At 41.5% G+C, this 17,249-nt stretch overlaps 1 protein-coding gene across 1 annotated transcript; it reads left to right on the forward strand.

The window, feature by feature from the left end:
* The first annotated feature begins 919 nt into the window (after positions 1–919).
* On the forward strand, positions 920–17,233 carry sh2d3a (SH2 domain containing 3A). The gene is made up of 19 exons (XM_084931876.1): positions 920–1,009; positions 1,131–1,248; positions 2,463–2,492; positions 2,582–2,643; positions 2,762–2,910; positions 7,920–7,959; positions 8,107–8,223; positions 8,850–8,993; positions 9,424–9,713; positions 9,804–9,889; positions 10,585–10,704; positions 10,782–10,939; positions 11,073–11,273; positions 12,168–12,329; positions 12,491–12,606; positions 12,937–13,108; positions 13,222–13,333; positions 15,922–16,107; positions 16,610–17,233. Exons 1-19 carry the CDS (start codon positions 920–922, stop codon positions 16,783–16,785), a joined length of 2,529 nt encoding a protein of 842 aa, XP_084788002.1. The 3' UTR covers positions 16,786–17,233.
* Positions 17,234–17,249: the final 16 nt, after the last annotated feature.

A 17,249-nucleotide genomic window follows, 5' to 3' on the forward strand; every position in this document is an offset into this window, starting at 1 on the left:
CCATAGTGTCTGTAGAAAAAGTAAACACCCAAACTGTCCCCATTTAATTTCCTTAGTTACTGACACTCTTTACTTTCAGATTAACATACTGCGGCTTTACATATGCTGAGCACTTGCCATCAAGTTGAGTAAATTGCCTTTTGTTGTATAAAACTGGCAGGTCTGTGTCACTTTTCACTTCAACACTGGGTGTCACCCTCGTGCAAAGCACCAGTATTCCTGCAGGGACTGTATCTCACAACATGCTACCTTAACAGACAGTCAGACAGGTTGGAAGACATACCGCTGGGCCTGCATGCCTATCTCTGACTTGACACGCTGACAGCTGCCTAACATTTAATATCCCCCTTCTTGTTTTTTGGAACTCTGTATCTATCTCACGGCATGTCTCTACCTGCGCTCTCCACCTACCGAGAACTCAAGAGGATTCCTGTGATGTGATTTGCCGTTTTGGGCAGGGTGCTGTGTTCCCAGTGTAAAATCTGATTGGCTTTCTGTTGACCCCGCAGGTTTGAGGGGGAGCGGGCTTCCACTATTACCACAAACAGAAAGTGAGAGGCAGACTTAATGATATAAGAAACTTTGACAAGGACTACTCAAAGAAGGGAAGAAAAGCAAGGAAAGAAAGAAGCAGAATGAAAGAGAGATATTAAAAAGAGAAGAGACAGAAGACTCCCAGAGTGAGACGGGGGACCCAGTAAACAGGTAGGCGTTGCATACTGTAGCTGCTGCAAGGCAAACTGGACTGTGTGCTTGTGTTTCTGGCTGGCTGCTTTCTGGAAGTAAGCTGATAATCAGGCTGATCCTTCATTTGTGTTTCTTCTAAAACTCTTATGCACAGAAACATGTGCAAGCATGTGCGTGTTTGCATATGTGCTGGTATGTAATCCGTATCTTCCCCCCAACTTGCTGTTCAGACATGAATAATCGCTCCATCGCCTGGTGGCTGAGACAGATTGGCCTGCCCCAGTACACCAAGATACTTGAGAATGAATATTATGGTCTGGAGGTATGAACAGTAAATCTTCAAAATGCATATCTTTTCTTTTTTTTCCTTGTACCCTAATCATTGCCTTTTTTTAAAATGATGTTCCTGGCCTGGCTTTGTTTGTTTGTTTACTTGTTTACAGGGTTTGTTGAATGTGACGGACGGAGAGTTGAAGGATGCAGGGATAGAAGATGCAACACACAGAGAAACCATCCTCAACCAGCTTTCAAAACAGAGAGAGCGAATGGACCCACACTACGGTGACATGCATTCGCTAGATGCATTTGCACGTACACACAAGGGCTGGGAAGTTTGGAGATCATGTATAAATATGCTGATTAAATATTGAAACGTACTGGACGACAGCATATAAAGTGGAGCATTATCACATCACAGATTACAGTTTTGTCAGGCTTTCTTTTGGTAAATCATGCATTTCAGTAGTTTATCCCACTCCACTTATATCCTGGAAGATTTTGGTTCATACTGACATGACAAAAGTAAATGTGGTCATGGATGTGCAGCCAATAAACATGCAGCACATCCATGACCACATTTCCCATTTCATCACATCCTACAACATGCTCTATTGGATGCATCCATGCTTGCATCCATGTCTTTTTATGCCAAATTCTGACCTTGCCATCCAAGCAGAAATCAAGACTCATCAGACCAGGCAATGTTTTTTCTAATCTCCTACTATCCAATTTTGGTGAATTCAAGCGCACTGTAGGCCTCAGTTTCCTGTTCTTAGCTAAATGGAGTAGCACCCTGTGTGGTCTTGTGCTCTGAAGGGATTCAAGGTTTGACATGTTGTGTGGTCAGAGATGCTCTTCTGAGTACCTCGCCTCTAACGTCTGGTTATTTGAGTTACTGCTGCCTTCCTATCAGCTCAAAGCTGTTTGGCCATTCGCTCGTGACCTCTGACATCAACAAGCCGTTTTCACCCAGAGAACTGCCACTTGTAAATTCTTGAGATAATTGTGTGGAAAAGTCCCAGGAAATCAGCAGTTTCTGAAATAATCAGACCAGCCTGTCTAGGAGGCAGCGACCACGCCGTGCTATATATGCATTAACATGTGCACCTAACAAAGTGGCCAGTGAGTGTATGTCTCTGTTACGAAAGAACACAGACAGAAAGATAACATCTTATCTTTGGTTGATTCATCCTTAACTTTCAGAGAGCAGAATCTGTTAGAATAATTAATGCAGTGCGTGACAAGTCGGTTTATGAAGTCAAATGTTATCTTTTTAGGGGTTTTTCTGGCTCTTCCTGCCTAGTATAAATGAAAGTCGGTGAAGATCCCTGAACGAATGGTGAACTCACAACTTATTTAATATCTGACACAGTGTATGCTTGGAAATAAACAAATATGCTGAACAGTTCTGTGAATGAAAACACGAAAACTAACAGACTTTAATCACCAATTCATTTAAATTAACATTGACTATTTTTTTTTTTTTTAAATTCCAGCTTCAATTCTAACGGACAGTCAAGACAGCGGTACGGATCTTGTCTTCTTCAACTCTTCTTTAACTCTGTTTTCCAGCATGTCAACCTGTGCCATTAAAAATGTCCTTCTGTCCTCTGAGGTGGGCAAGTCATAAAGCGCAGAGTGAGCCGAAAATATTCGCTGGGATCGTCCATGGATCTGGTGAGCTCGCAAAGTTTGCACTGCAAGCTGTGAACATCACAAAACAGCTGAAGTCCTAACGCAATGCAGACAGCTGCTCCAGAGGCAACACTAACTGGGGATTTGCCTTTGCGTGCAGGAGAGGCCGAAGGATCTGTTTCGTCAGAGTGTTCTGCCCCGCCTCCAGCGCGCTGACAAGAAACATCGCCTGTCGGCCTCCTGCTCGCAGCTCCGCCCCCTGGATGAGAACAACATCAGTAACAACGCCTGTCAGGACAGCAAACACAGGTAAGGTGACCCCCCCCCCCACCGCCTGGCTAATGATTACATTTGACCTCATAAAGTCTGAGTCAGAGTTTGTAAGGCGGGGCAAACAATCAGTTATCCATAAATGGGCCTGAAAAGACATTACGAATGAAAAAGCCTTTATGAATATTAAATGACAGGATGTTACGCTGCACTGAGTCCCACCTCCCACTGACGAAGGTCAAGAACTCAGTGACAAAGTGAAAGTACGCGTCTGCAAGTGTTCAATTCTTACAGTCCAAACAATTACAAAGAAGAAGATTTAGCTCCAGACTATCTCCAGCAACAAAATCCAGTTCATTCAAATTACAAAAAGCATGTATTTTCACTCTATTCCTGGTAAGTGGCAACCTTGACCAAGTCATGTCCTTCCTAAACCCATTGTTCCAGTTTGTTTGAATCATCCAGAGACCTTATGAAGAAGATCTCCATAAAAGAATCAGTTAACTGTTATTTTCTCTCAAAACAGGCAGCAATGGAGTTTTTCAGCAGATCTGAGATGCACAAACAATAGTTTAGCATCCTTTGTCTGAGGGCAGCTGTAGACGTGGATATTTGAACATTTGAGCATGTAAAACCAAACCCACCTGCACGGCTAAATACAGCTTCAAGTGTGTGTGAAAAGATAGTTTTATAATGTGTGAAGTGACCGTTTACATATTAGCATATCACCTCCTTTCTATAGGTCTGCTCATCACCTCACCTGTAGTTAAAATCAATTTTACTGATCCAAAGGCTATTTATATCCAATATATAACATCCAGTCATGCACTTACTTTTTAAATTTTGAGATGCCTGTGTGTAAGATTTCTGTTGCTCCTCCTCAGTGGATGTGACAGGTCAGGAGCAATTTATCTTTCTATTATCAGCATCTGTTAAAGTATAAAGAGGCATAAAACAAACAGCATTTATTGTGCTGAAGAAAGACTTAGTAAAATCTGTTGATGAGGAAAGCATGTGCAGGAGTGCTATAATAGCAGGGTGATCGGTTTCCAATAAACTGAATGTGGGGCAAACACTGTGTCTGTGTGGGACAAAGTGGGACATGTCAACAATGCTGAGAGATAGACAGGTACATAGACAAGGTATGCTACTCTATCTATCCATAGACTAGCATACCTTGTTTTGAGCAATATCTGACAGTTTTAACCATTTTCATCCAAGAATGAACACATATACTACGTTTACGTTATTTTTTTCCCATCATATTCAACAAAAAAGCTTTTTGGTGACTTGTAGAGTTCTCTGATGGTACTAGACAGGATAAGCTTCTTCTGACTAGAAAAGTGCATGACCTGCAAAAACAAGTCAAAATGTGGGACAATGCATCATGATGTTCCTAGGACTAGGGACAAACATGTTGTCCACTCCCACATAAAGAGGCAAATCTAGTTACTCCACATAACACTGATTACTAAATACTGCTTAGATTATTCATATAAAATATAAACTTAGCAATCGTGCCAGATTGTAAAAGGTACCAGCTACTCAGCAGTATATAAAGTAAATAAAACAAACGGCAGCTGCAACATTGTGAACTGCTCTGTTCTTTATACTAACTATGTTTAGGCCATATTTGGATGCTATTGCTTTTCTATGCAGGGACTGTAGTGCAGTAATGTGTATGTTTTGGTAAATCGTCTTAACACTTCTTTCACCCCAATTCCAAATTATTGCTTACCTCATTTTTCATGCAATACTATTAGCAAATTTCCATTTGTTTCTTCTTCTTCTTCTTCTTCTAATAATAATAATAATAATAATAATATCTATTTTCTACTTTAATTTTTTTTTTAAATTTCTATTCATGGTAACCCCCAAGCCCACAACTGCTTCTTTTGTTTTTAAATCCTATGCTCGCCCTTGACCGTGTTTTGCCCAATACTGACCTTCAGTTTGTGTGATAAAATAAAATGTTGGCCAAGTTGACATCTAAACCAGCTCCACATGTAGGATATACCCCCATACAGCTCCCCACCTTCCCGTCGTCCCAGGTGCTGCTGTGTCAGCTCACCTTGCGTCGGTATCCGAGGAATGCCAGACAGATAGCGGCGTTTCAGCACCGGGGCCAGGGGCGGGGAGGAGGAGAGCTGAGGGCAACTTGTGGGAACTCGTACTGAGCACGACTCAGGCAGGAGGGTGAAGAGAGGAGGGGGGAGCTGGGAGGGACCGCAGCAGAGACGGACACAACGTTAAACTTCCCAGCTGTTGTTTGTTGGTGTGAACTCGGACCGCAAACAGTAAAACATGTCGGCGGAGAGTGAGCTGTGAGTCGGGCTGACAGGTAGGACGGACCGCTGACCGCCGTCAGTGCCGTTTTTTTAAACAACGAACAACTTTAACTAACGCGAGATGTTGGAGATTAAGACGGGTGTCTTCTCAACAGTTAATTTACCTTTTAATGCGGATTGTGCAAGGCTTTCTGGACATTTTCTGAACATTTTCTGAACATGCAGTACTCAAAACTCAGCACACGAAGTCGTAAAGCTAGAACCAAAAAGTCGAGAGTTGTTACTTTTGGGTTGTTGTTACCTGTACCTCTGCCAGCGAACTAACGACCTGTTGCACAATTTTAAGGCACTGGCAAGTTTAGACTCTGTCGAAGAATGTTCAGGTTGACAACAAGAGCTGTTAGAGGATATAATGGCAGCTGTCTCCTCTGGTGTGCCAAATTTCCAGAGAATTTTAATAAAATTGTATCAAACATAGAAATATGTGGTGTCAGGTTACATTTCTCAATAGCTGGCTGTCCAGCGCGTTGTACAGGTGTTTCTGCCCAGACTAACGCCCCTCCGACCGGATGTTGAACTAAGAGCCACACAGAAAATCTTACAACTGTGATTTATTCTAATGTCCTTCAATTTTAGTTTTTTACCCCCCAGTTTTATTTATATAGCGCCAAATCGCAATAGCAGTCATCTCAAAGCACTTTATATTGTGAGGTAAGGACCTTGCAATAACAAAGAGAAAACCCCAGCAAGTAAACGAGCCCCTACGAGCAAGCACTTGGCGACAGTGGAAAGGAAAAACTCCCTTATAACAGGAAGAAACCTCCTTCACTCTGTTCAAAATGTCCATTATTATTATTATTGTTGCTGTTGTTGTTTTTATTATCAACATAACATACCTCTACATATGTTATGTTGAGGGACACCCCTCAGCATAACTCATATATTACACTAAACCTGCTACCTGTAGAAGGCTGTGATGGTGTTACGGTTCTGATACTTCCCTGACCTGAATCCATTTGAAAGCCTCTGGGATGTCATGTATCGGTGACTCCACCGAATAGACCCGCACACCGAAGTTGTTGTGGGTTTGCACAGCCCATACACACTACCGTGACACATTACGACAATAGCGTGTCAGCCTGTGGTTTCAGTTTTTATCTCAGATTTTTGGTTTGATTGTGGTTCCAACCTTCAAGGGGTTAATGATTAATCGTCCGAACTGACCACTGTGATATCATTTTGTTCTCTTTGAATTACTCAGTGTATGTCAGTAAAGATTTTCAGTTTGAGTATTTCCTTCATCAAGTGCTGATGTGTGATTTAGAATAGAGAACAGAATGCTTTTATTGTCACCATCCAGATGTGCAATGCGATACAGAGCGTCTCCTCCTCAGTGCAAACGTGTGGGAGATTTAAGTGTTTCCTTTCATTTTTTTTTTTTAAAGTGTACTTATCCACTGCCACAGGGTTGAGACACAGACTGAAACTACCTCTTAGCACAATTAAAGGCTTTTTCTCTGGCCTGTGTTTTGGATTGAGCTTCATACCCAGTTAATAAATTTTTTTTTAGATCTTTGCAGCTTCTCAGTTTGTGGGATTTGCTGTTTTGCTTTGTGTTATGTCGAAGTTGGATTTTTGGCTTTAGGAAAGTGTAATTATTATTATTATTATTATCATTATTATTGCCATTTTGTAAAAATTTATAGATCAAATGACAGGTGGATTAGTTAATAAGGAGAAAACTCCTGAGTGGAATATTTAATAGGCATACAGGATGAAGATTTCTGATGTTACAAAATTGTTCAGGGAGCAAGTTTTCAAGGGCTGCTGTCAGTCTGGTGGATGCCTGGTCTTGAATTCAGTGAGCTGCTGTCAGGCTTCATTGCTAGTGAAGGCAGGTAGGATGAGCGGCACTGAGGACTCTGAGGTCATGGAGGTCATATGATTTTTTTGTTTTTCTGGAAGGTTGGTGGACTTTTTTTTTTTAACAACCATTGAATAACTCTAATGTTAAAGACTTAGTTGTCATTTAAAAATATGCATATTCTAGTTTTTTAGATTATATGTCTGAAAAGAACATTTTTGGTGATTTGGGGATATAAAATTATGACTTGTTTGCAAAGGTTTTTGCAAAGGTATAGATCTGAAAATAAAGACCCAGTTTGATGAGCTTAATTTAATAGTAAACCGAACAAACAATTAAAAGGCACAAAACAGGACTCATCAGAACAATTGCACTCGTATGATTTGAGGATCCTAAATTTGTTTTTGTAATCAGAATATACTTCTCTGCATAAACCAAAGAAAACCATAAAAAATGTGGCGGGTTTTGTATAGATGTTTATAATGGTGATGTCCAGGCTCAAATCACCTTCCATCACTGTTTGTGCACAAGCAATCCCTAAACAGATAATTTGTTCCAGTGACACAGAGAGAAGCAGGTCCACATGGACCTTTTATGGAATAGTTAATATAATCTGTGGGAGGTATCTTTTTCCAGCCCTGTTATAAGTTGTCTGACCTCTTCATCTGCAAGCCTTGTGTATACAGAGGCAGGAAGGTAGAAGCTTGGGGAGGAAGGAAGGAAGAAAATGAAGGCAGGCTATTAAAAGTTGTTCAGCTTTTCTGGTGTTAATCGCACACCCAGACCTTGGACCGTCCATCCTCGTGCTGCTTTTGTTCAGAGGAAAAACATGGCACCATCATCTGTGGCTCTCTGGGGCTCAGACGAGTAACTCCGAATCACTTCTTGTTTTTCAGCAAGAGGAGAAGTGTCGCTGCATACTTCAGCCAGCTGAAGGTAAGAGCTTAAGCAAATGGCTTTCTGGCTGTTTTCTTTTTCAGTCTATAAATTTCCCTTTAAATCCTCGCTCATGCAGAATATGAGCACATCAAATCAGCAGTGTATCTCTGGCCTCCGCGGGGGCTGCTGTTTTTTGTGCTGTAGGTGTTTGGAGGTCGAAAAGAGATGGACTCACTGAAGAAGGAGCTGGAAGAAGAGCTGAAGCTTAGCACTGACGACCCAAGGAGCCACGCGTGGTACCACGGACCGCTGAACCGAGAGGTGCACATCAGATCTACACGTTTAAGCAACAGATTTACTTCCCCTCTGGAAATATGGTTATTTGCTGTACTGTGAAAAGTTAGACTTTCATGTTTGTACAAAATAAATATCAAGTTACACCTAGTAGCTCGTTATTGTGTGTCAGCCTAGCATGAAGACTGTAAACAGACGGTGCAGAAATAGAAACAAAAAACCAACTTCCTGGAGTTGTGACTTCATCTTGAGGTTGTCAGGCATTCAGTGAAACCTCAAGGAAGTTGTTTTCTTGTTCTCACAGTTTTTGGATTTTGCAGATCAAACAAGCAAACAGGATATAATGAGTGTAGCTGCTACTGTTATTACATTTGGATAAAGGTAGTATTGAAGTTTTCTTCAGTATACAGACTTATTGCCAGTTTTCATTCAAGTGCCACTTCCTGTTTAAAAACAGGTGAATAAGTAAATGAAGGCTAAGTTTAACAGCATAGTTCACCATAAATATCCTTTACAGTAATCATACATCATTCTTGAACATCTAAAACACTTATCTTTAGCTGACTGGCAACTCATTGTATCTATCACACAGACATGAGAGTGTGTGTGGTAATTGTCTGGCTGTCAAAGCTAACCTGCTGACTCTTCTCCAGGCTGCCGAGTCTCTGCTGGAGAGGGATGGGGACTTTCTGGTCCGAGAATCGAGCTCCTCCGCTGGCGACTATGTTTTGACCTGCTTTTGGAAGAACAGCCCCATGCACTTTAAAGTCATACGAGTGGTTCTCCGACCAAAAAAGGTGTGTCTGTGTTACGTGTGCTCTTGCTAACCTGACAACAATCCATGTCTCAAACAACACACACAGCACATACCATATGTCTGGCCATTGTCCCCTTATAGCAATATGTAGTAGTGATTGTGCAGAAAATATCAAAGCTGTAGATCAATCGAAAAAACAAATATAAATAAAAACAAAATATTAATGCTGCTAAAGAAGTTTGAGAGCTTGTGTGATGTTTGTATATATATATATACATATAAATTTTAATTATTATTATTATTTTTTTAATCAATACCAACTTAAAAGTAACAGTAATGATTCTGGGTCACCACAGCTGCAAGCTACACTAGCCATTTTTTGTTGTTGTTAACTATACGTCTTTACTGCCTTTGCTTGACACGTTGTGTGTATGTTTGTGTGTGTGACTGCGCCTCCATCTGTGTGACAGGGCTACTCTCGGGAGCTGTTCCAGTTTGAGGAGGATCGCTTTGACAGCGTTCCCGCTCTCATTCGTTTCCACGTGGGCGGGCGTCGGCCCATCTCCCAGGGTTCGGGCGCTGTCATCTTTCACCCAATCACACGGACCCTTCCTCTGCGTGTCATCACCGAGCGACAGGCCACGTCCAAAAGCAGCTGTAATAAAGTTGCAGGTGGAGAAAAACAGACCGAGCACAGCAAAAGACGCAGCCTCAGCTCCACACATGTCGACACACTGGAAGTTGCCAATCCGCTGCTGAGGTGCGAGAACGTAATTGGTGTGGTGCACATTCATACACAGAACGCTGAGATTTAAAGCAAAGTTACTGAGCATTGTTTGATGTGTGGCAGAACTGGAAGTCATCCTGCTAACTTGGAGAACGTGGGACGGAGGCCTTCACTTCAGACTGCACAGTCTGACAGCAACCTACGAACTGGTACAGTATTGCAAACATGCAGCGTATTTGCAGAACAGCAACATTAATGTCAGCTGCTCGATGTACCACTCGTGCTGCCAAACCAGTTCTGACCCCCTTAGAAAAAAGGAATATGTTTAAATTCTTTTTTGGAATTTAAACATTTGATATGTTTTTGTTTTTCTATGTTGGATTGTGATATGGCTTTCAAAGATCATTATACACATACAGTGGTGGTGAAATGATTATTTAATCCCCTGCTGAAGCTGTAAGTGTGCTCGCATCCAAAGAAATGAACAGTCTCTCGTATTTATGGTAGTTTTATGGAGAGAGGGGGATTTTATCCACAAATCCAGAAAGAACACATTATATAAAAGTTATGAATTGATTTGATGAATTTACGTTAAGTGAAATAAGTATTTGATCCCCGACATGACTTAGTACTTGGTGGCAAGCACAACGGTAAGAGGTTCCTTGTAGTTGGTCACCATACATTTGGACACATCTCAGGAGAGATCTTGACCTGTAGACTCTGTACAGAAACACTCTAAATCCTTTAGGCCAACTCGAAGCTTCAGCCCCTCCATCACTCCATGGCCTTAATGTGCTTCTTCTTTAGCCACTTCATTGTTGCCTTGGATATGTTTTGGGTCACTGTCATGCTTGGAGACTCATCCACGCTCCATCTTCAGTGCTCTGTCACCTTCTTCATACAGGTGTTCCACAGAACCCTCAGTCTGAGGACACTAGCCCTGCCCAAATCTCCCCAGTGTTTCGGACAGGCAGCGAGCCCCTTCTGAGCCCACAGCCACGACACGCACGACCTTCCCATCCAGGTAACGTGGAGAGCCACGCACATGGAGAACTTCTTTATCTAACAAACAAAGCTCACGCTTCCCTCTCTCTGATGCAGGTGGTGGTGCAACTTTAAGAGGTTCAGATGGGCAGCTACACCCCAGAGCTCCTCCTAAGCCTCTCAGGGTTTCTACTGTTTTCTCCAATACTGTACCTCCCCCACCCAGAGACCAGGATGAAGACCCTTCTTCTTTCTACAATGAGCTGGTCATCCGGGTAAAAGAAAAAAATTTCACAGCTGATGCCATCTTTCTGTTGTAACTGTTTATGTTTGCAGAAATGAAGAAGGCCTTTCAAGCTACAACTAAATCCTCCGTGGAGACTTATGCCCTCCTCTTGTTCTGTTTAGGTGCCACAGAGCCGGCGGAAAGGTCATGTGGATCAGCTGCGTGCGGAAGAAAAGTGGCAGAGCCGTGCCCGCCTCACAGAGACTTCCTTTGGCTTTTTGGAGGCTGAGAAAAGAAAAGCCTCCTCGCAGCTGCTGTTTGACAAACAGTTCCAGAAAAAGGCAGAGAAGGAAGTGGAGGACTGGCACTTTGAACGACCACATGTTTGTATACATAATAATTACCTTCCAGTTTGTAGTTTTCACATTTCCCATTGGTTCTGAGGCTTCTGGAACTATTAAGTTCTTATCTGTACATAAATCTATTTTATGCTCCCCTGGGAGGCTGTTGATTTCCAATTATTTGATTATGATTTATGAAAAGAGTACTCTTTAAATTGTTGGAGTTGTGTAATCCATCACAGTGCTATCAAATCTGCTTTACCTTAGATATAGTTGCATACGTCTACAGGCACAGCAGCTCCAACTTCCACATCAGTGTCTGGTCAGCTACACAGAGCTGGCAGTATCAGAAACTGTATCTGTACCAGTCTTGCCAGTTAAAAGTAATAGGGAACTCCAGGCCTCAAGGGTTGGTGTCCTGCAGGTTTTAGATCTCACCCTGGGTCAACACGCCTGAATCAAATGATTAGTTCATTACCAGGCCTCTGGAGAACTTGAAGACATGTTGAGGGGGAAATTTAGCCATTTGAATCAGCTGTGTTGGATCAAGGACACATCTAAAACCTGAAGGACACCGGCCCTTGAGGCCTGGAGATCCCCACCCCAGACGTAAGAGGAAGTTTTCCATTGTTCCTAAGATCATGTCAACATTGACCTTGACTGTTATTAAAGGTGACACTTGTTTTTGCACTATTGCATGCATATTTCCTGTTGTTTCTCTACTGCAGTTTTAATTACTGACTTACTACCTTTTTGCCACCAGGTGTCAGAATAATATTGTATTTGCCAGTTTGTAAAGCCTGACTCTGCCGTCTTAACTTCATATTCACAATAAATTCAATCCATGCACATTAGTGTGCAGTTATATAGAACTGTGCACAAATGTGTATGATGTGTATCATGTGTGTATATGATATTCTTCTGCCTTCCTTACAGATGGAGTCACAGTCGTGTTTTCAGTTGGATCAGTTTAAGTCGCTGCTCCTACCTGAGAATAACCGACCTCTGGAGAACAGCGTCCTGGTGACGCTGAAAGAGCTCTTTACCCGATCAGACCCTAAAACCATGGCTTTGCACATGCTCAGCATTGACTGCCAGGTGTCCCTGGTTTTTACTCTTTTCTCATTTAAAACTTTAGCTGTGTTGAATTTAACAGTAGTTTCTAGTCTTGAGTAGTTTGATAAACACTTTATGTACACATGAGCTGTTGAAATTCTTGGATCTGGAATCTGACTGGCCATTTATTGCTCATTGTGCAGGTTGCACGCATCATCGGGGTGACCGATGAGCAGAAGAGGCTAATGGGAGTTGGCTCAGGGCTGGAGCTTGTCACTCTGCCACATGGACACCAGTTAAGACAGGATTTATTAGAGAGGTACACGCAGCCTGCACACTATTTTAAAAATCAATCCAATGTTACGCTTTGTCAGTCATCCTTGGAGGTGTTGGTTTATCTCGTGGCTGTACACAGAAACTGTAAAAGGATCAGTTTTTATTTGTTTGTTTCTTTGTTTGGGGTTTTTTGTTGCACATTTTTTTCTAATTCTTTGGGTACCACAAAATTCGTTTCACCTCAGCTGTATTTGCTTGGACTCTGGTTGGGTGAAAGCCAGTGTTCAGAAATGAAAAATGTCCCTTACCAGTTACTGCATTCAATCTTCTGTCCACTCAGACGCCTCTAATCCACTCAATGTGAACTTTTTAGGCATCATCTAATAGCAGTGGGAGTTGCAGTGGATATCCTGGGCTGCACAGGGAGGGTGGAGCAGAGAGCATCTGTTTTACACAAAGTAATCTTATTGGCTCAGGCCCTGAAAGAGCACACCCACAACTTGTACTCTTTCTCAGCTGTGATGAAGGCTCTGGAGATGCCTCAGGTGGAGTATTTATGACAGAGGACTGTGATTGCTGGATGTAAAATTATTCAAAGTAAAATGCGGTTCAAGTTTTCTTGCATATATTGAATATTTGTTTACATACAAATGTGCAGATAACGCGACTGGAGGCGACATGGAAAGAGCTGAGGAGGGAGTACACAGAGAGCGCAGTTTTATTTGAGAAGAATCTCAAACCGTTCATGAAGTCGCTGAATGAGGGAGATGGTGAGTGGCTGTGTTTACATCGTATATGCAAGTTACTTTTGTTCAGCGCGGTTAGAAATATTTGTTTCTTGTGGTTTGATCAGGCGTTACAAAGATACAGTACTGTGCAAAAGTCTCGAGCACCCTTCATTTCTTTAGATTTGGCTTGTAAAATGGGGAAATAGGTGCAGCAATTTATTGAAACCTGTGCAAACATGCATGGAAATATGGTATGTAAGGCAAAAACAGAATTTGTACATTTCTAATGAGCGTATTCTTCAACCTGGCCTGGACTCTCTTAGGCAGGTTTTCTTAAAATTTCTTTAAGTAGTCTTCAGGAACAGTTCTCCAGGCTTCTTGAAGAACAATCAAAGCTCTTCTTTGGAAGCTTTTTGGTCCCTCTTTTCTTCTCTCTGTCATGATTTTGCTGCAGTATCCCTTCTCGTTATACTAGCAGTGATTTTCAGTCTACCTCATAGTGTAATTTGGCACACCTCAGCCCTTTCTCCTCGTTTCCCTTGCCTAAGAATGGCTTCTTGACAGCTAACTTATTTCTGATGAGGCTTCAGCAAACAGTAAATGGATCAATTCATCACTCAGGTCCTGTCTCAGTCCTCTGCTGTATTTTTTCTGTTTCTTAAGGACATGAATATCAGACTGTTTATCTGCTGTAGACAGTTTTTTATGCCTCCCACTTCTTCTTTTGTCCTCCACTTGCATAGTTTTCTTTCTTTCCTTCCTTCTTTCTTTCCTTCTTTCTTTCTTTTTTAAGGAGAGACTGCAGAAAATGCTGAGATATGGCAAGTTTACAGCTAACAGCTCTTTGGGGAAAAAACTTGCTGGTGCAAAAATACTACTCTGTGCCTGTCAAACTGTGTTATCTTTGGCATTTTTCATAGATTCGGCTAAAGAAGTGGGAACAATTATTTACTTTTCCCCCACAAGCTGTACAAAGTGCCTAAAGATACAATTTTAAAGTGCATCTTTGCTAAGTTGTCTGTTACACGCAGATACAACACTGATTCATCACATGAGTTAGGTGCCTTTTTATGCTCGAATTATTCAAATGTTAAACCTCTTAACATTGACAAACAAACAAACAAACAAAAAACCCCATTCATCTGAAAGTGGTCAGGTACAAGGCCTGGACCGAAAATGAGTGAAAAAGCTACCAACGCCCAAAACTTTGAAAGAGCATCAGAAAAACCTGGAGAACGATTAATGACGTCTGGCTCCTTAGAGGCAAAATATAAAGAAATGAGTGGTGGCTCAAGACTTTTGCACAGCACTGTAAATTCACAACACAAGGATTTCTGTGTAATATTCAAATTCATTTAAGGTCCAGTTATGCTTGTTATGCTCCTCATATATAACTCTAAGGAGGTTCTGCTTGGTGAGGTCCAGCTAATTAGAAGAAAGTCTCTCAGAGAGAGAAAGAGACCGGAGCTGAGGGCTTTTCTCTGCCTGAACCAGCATGGGATTTTTCCCCCCATTTAAAGCTTTTCTAATTTAGTAATAATATATTTTTTTTAATTATTCAAAGAAAGTATAATATGTCCTCTTGAATGTATAGGTTTATTAATAACAAGACTTTCTCATTATTGTTGCTAAGCATGTATAGGTTAGAAAAAGAAATGAAATAACTTCATGCAGCTGGATAATGAAGACCTGTCTAGAAGCCCTGCAGCATCATTCATTCTCTTCTCTGGACAGTCTTAAGTTTGAAAGCCTACCAAGAAAATGAACTTTATGTAACTCTGTTCAGTACTGTGCACATTTGGTTAAACTTTAATATAACTGGAAATAGTTTATCTGGATTTCAGGAGCGGGACCACACCTCCATACACTTCCTGTTCTCTGTCTATACGTGACCCTGTGTGAAAGCTGTGCATTCTCATTTTCAGGCCCCACTCACTCTCCCTTTCTCAATTCAGTCACTCCTCATTACTACATGAGGATCTGCCCAGCCTTCCCTAAACCACAGCCTCAATTCATGGTCAAGCCGTCTGCCATCATCTACTGGACAAGCTGTCAAACCTAAATGACAATGTGGTCCCAACTAGTGAAATTACATATAGAGCACAATCAATATAAGACTAAGACCAATACTAATATTTGGCGATTTGATGTATTTTGGCAAACACACAAAACATAACTTTCACTAAAATTTGACATATGTAATCATTTATCAGTCCTTTCTTAGATAATGTGACAATGCAGTTTTCTTCTTGTATTGTCGCAACAATTTGTGAATTAGTCATTTACACTCTGCAGAGTTCTCCTTGCATCAGCTGGCTGTTTGTGGTGTCCCAAAAACATCAAGTTGCAGAATGCCGTCTCACAGACAAACTATGCAACATCAACATGCATAGCATGGTCAATGGCTTTCCTTTTTTTTTCCTTTACTAAATTTTCAGTTGCCAGCTAATACAAATATTGGCAAATATCTAATATTGGCTGATACATCAGTCAGGCTTTAATTATATATGTTAAGCTCTTATAAATATGCAATTGGTGTAGTATTCCCTGAAATGTGTAAGCAAACACTGATGTGTAAAATCTTTGCATTACCCCTGTGAGGTTAATGGGTGCAGTGCTTTTGTTTGCAGGCTCTGTGGTCCAGGGCCCCATAGCCTTGCCACATCTGGTTCCACTGCTGATGCTAATGGAGGGTGAGGACCCAGTAGAGGACAGTGAAAGAGGCTGTCAGCTACTCTATGATGTCCTCCAATCTGCTCGCAGCGCTGCGTTGCATGCCCACGATTATCAGGAGCACGCACACGCTCTGCTCTCAGGTATGCACGTTCATCCACACAATACAGTACAACATTATCATTAGTGTTATTAAGGAAACAAAAATTTCAGTGCACGTGAGTCCAAATGAGGGGGGAAATGATATTCAGTAAAACGTTTAAGGCAAATACAGCTTGTGTAAAGATGCCTTGAGGCAGCTGTGTTACTGAGCTGAAATTCAAGTCGAGAAAATGTTGAAGCCAAAACTGGCAACCTGGTGATATGGTGAGCAGAATATTCACTGTGCATCAATTTCCTTCAGCTTTGTTAAGTAAGTCGAGAGAGTGTTTTGTGAAATATGGAAATGAAGTGAATTGCTCCCACAGGCTACAGATAATTGGTTCATCTGAGTAGTTTTTGCACCGAGCCCATTGTAATATAAAATAAACACTGGCTGAGACAGGAAGTGGAAAAGTAAAAAGCATTCTGCTCAAAAACTGTGTACATTGTGAAACTTGTATCTTGGTGGTATCTGATTAAGTGTCCAACGCACTGTTCCAACAGGAGGCTGGGAGCCAATCCCCGAACTGCTCGAGGCTTTCCGCACAGAGTTCGCCCTGCGGCTGTTCTGGGGTCAGCTGGGCGCAAGAGCAGAGAGGAAGGAGCGATACGAGAAGTTTGATAAGGTTCTTTGTGTCCTCTCAAAAAAACTGGAATCTAAAGACAACCCGAACCTTTAACCTGAGCCTCAGCCCTCCGTTTCTCTGAGCAGAGAGCGAAATCGGCACTTTCTTCACTTGAGGAAAACGAGAAAAGGTTTCAGCCGAGCCTCTGTGTGCTGTGGAGGTAAAGGAAGAGACATTTCTACTGGGAGATAAAACAGAAAGAGGAAAAAGTGTTTTTTTTTTCCTGTACTTGCTGAGAAAAGACTGTATGTCGAGCTCGTCAAACAACAGCTTAACAACTTTCTTTTTCTTTTCTTTTTCTTTAACAGGAATGTGTGCGTAGACCTTTATTGTGAAATAGGCCTGCGCCAGATTTCAAAATTGCTTTTCCAAAAACTGGAATGTGTTTACAAAATGTACATTTCTGATCCTTTTTTTAAAATCATTGTTTAAAGAAGCCTCACTGGATACTCTATTTTTCACTTCGGTGTTTCGAAGCATAAATAAAAGTTTTCCTTTGTCATTTGTTTCTTATGAGT

The sequence above is a fragment of the Perissodus microlepis genome, chromosome 6, assembly GCF_051167445.1.
Source record: "Perissodus microlepis isolate ML-2025 ecotype Zambia chromosome 6, ASM5116744v1, whole genome shotgun sequence".
NCBI classification, from domain to species: Eukaryota; Metazoa; Chordata; class Actinopteri; order Cichliformes; family Cichlidae; genus Perissodus; species Perissodus microlepis.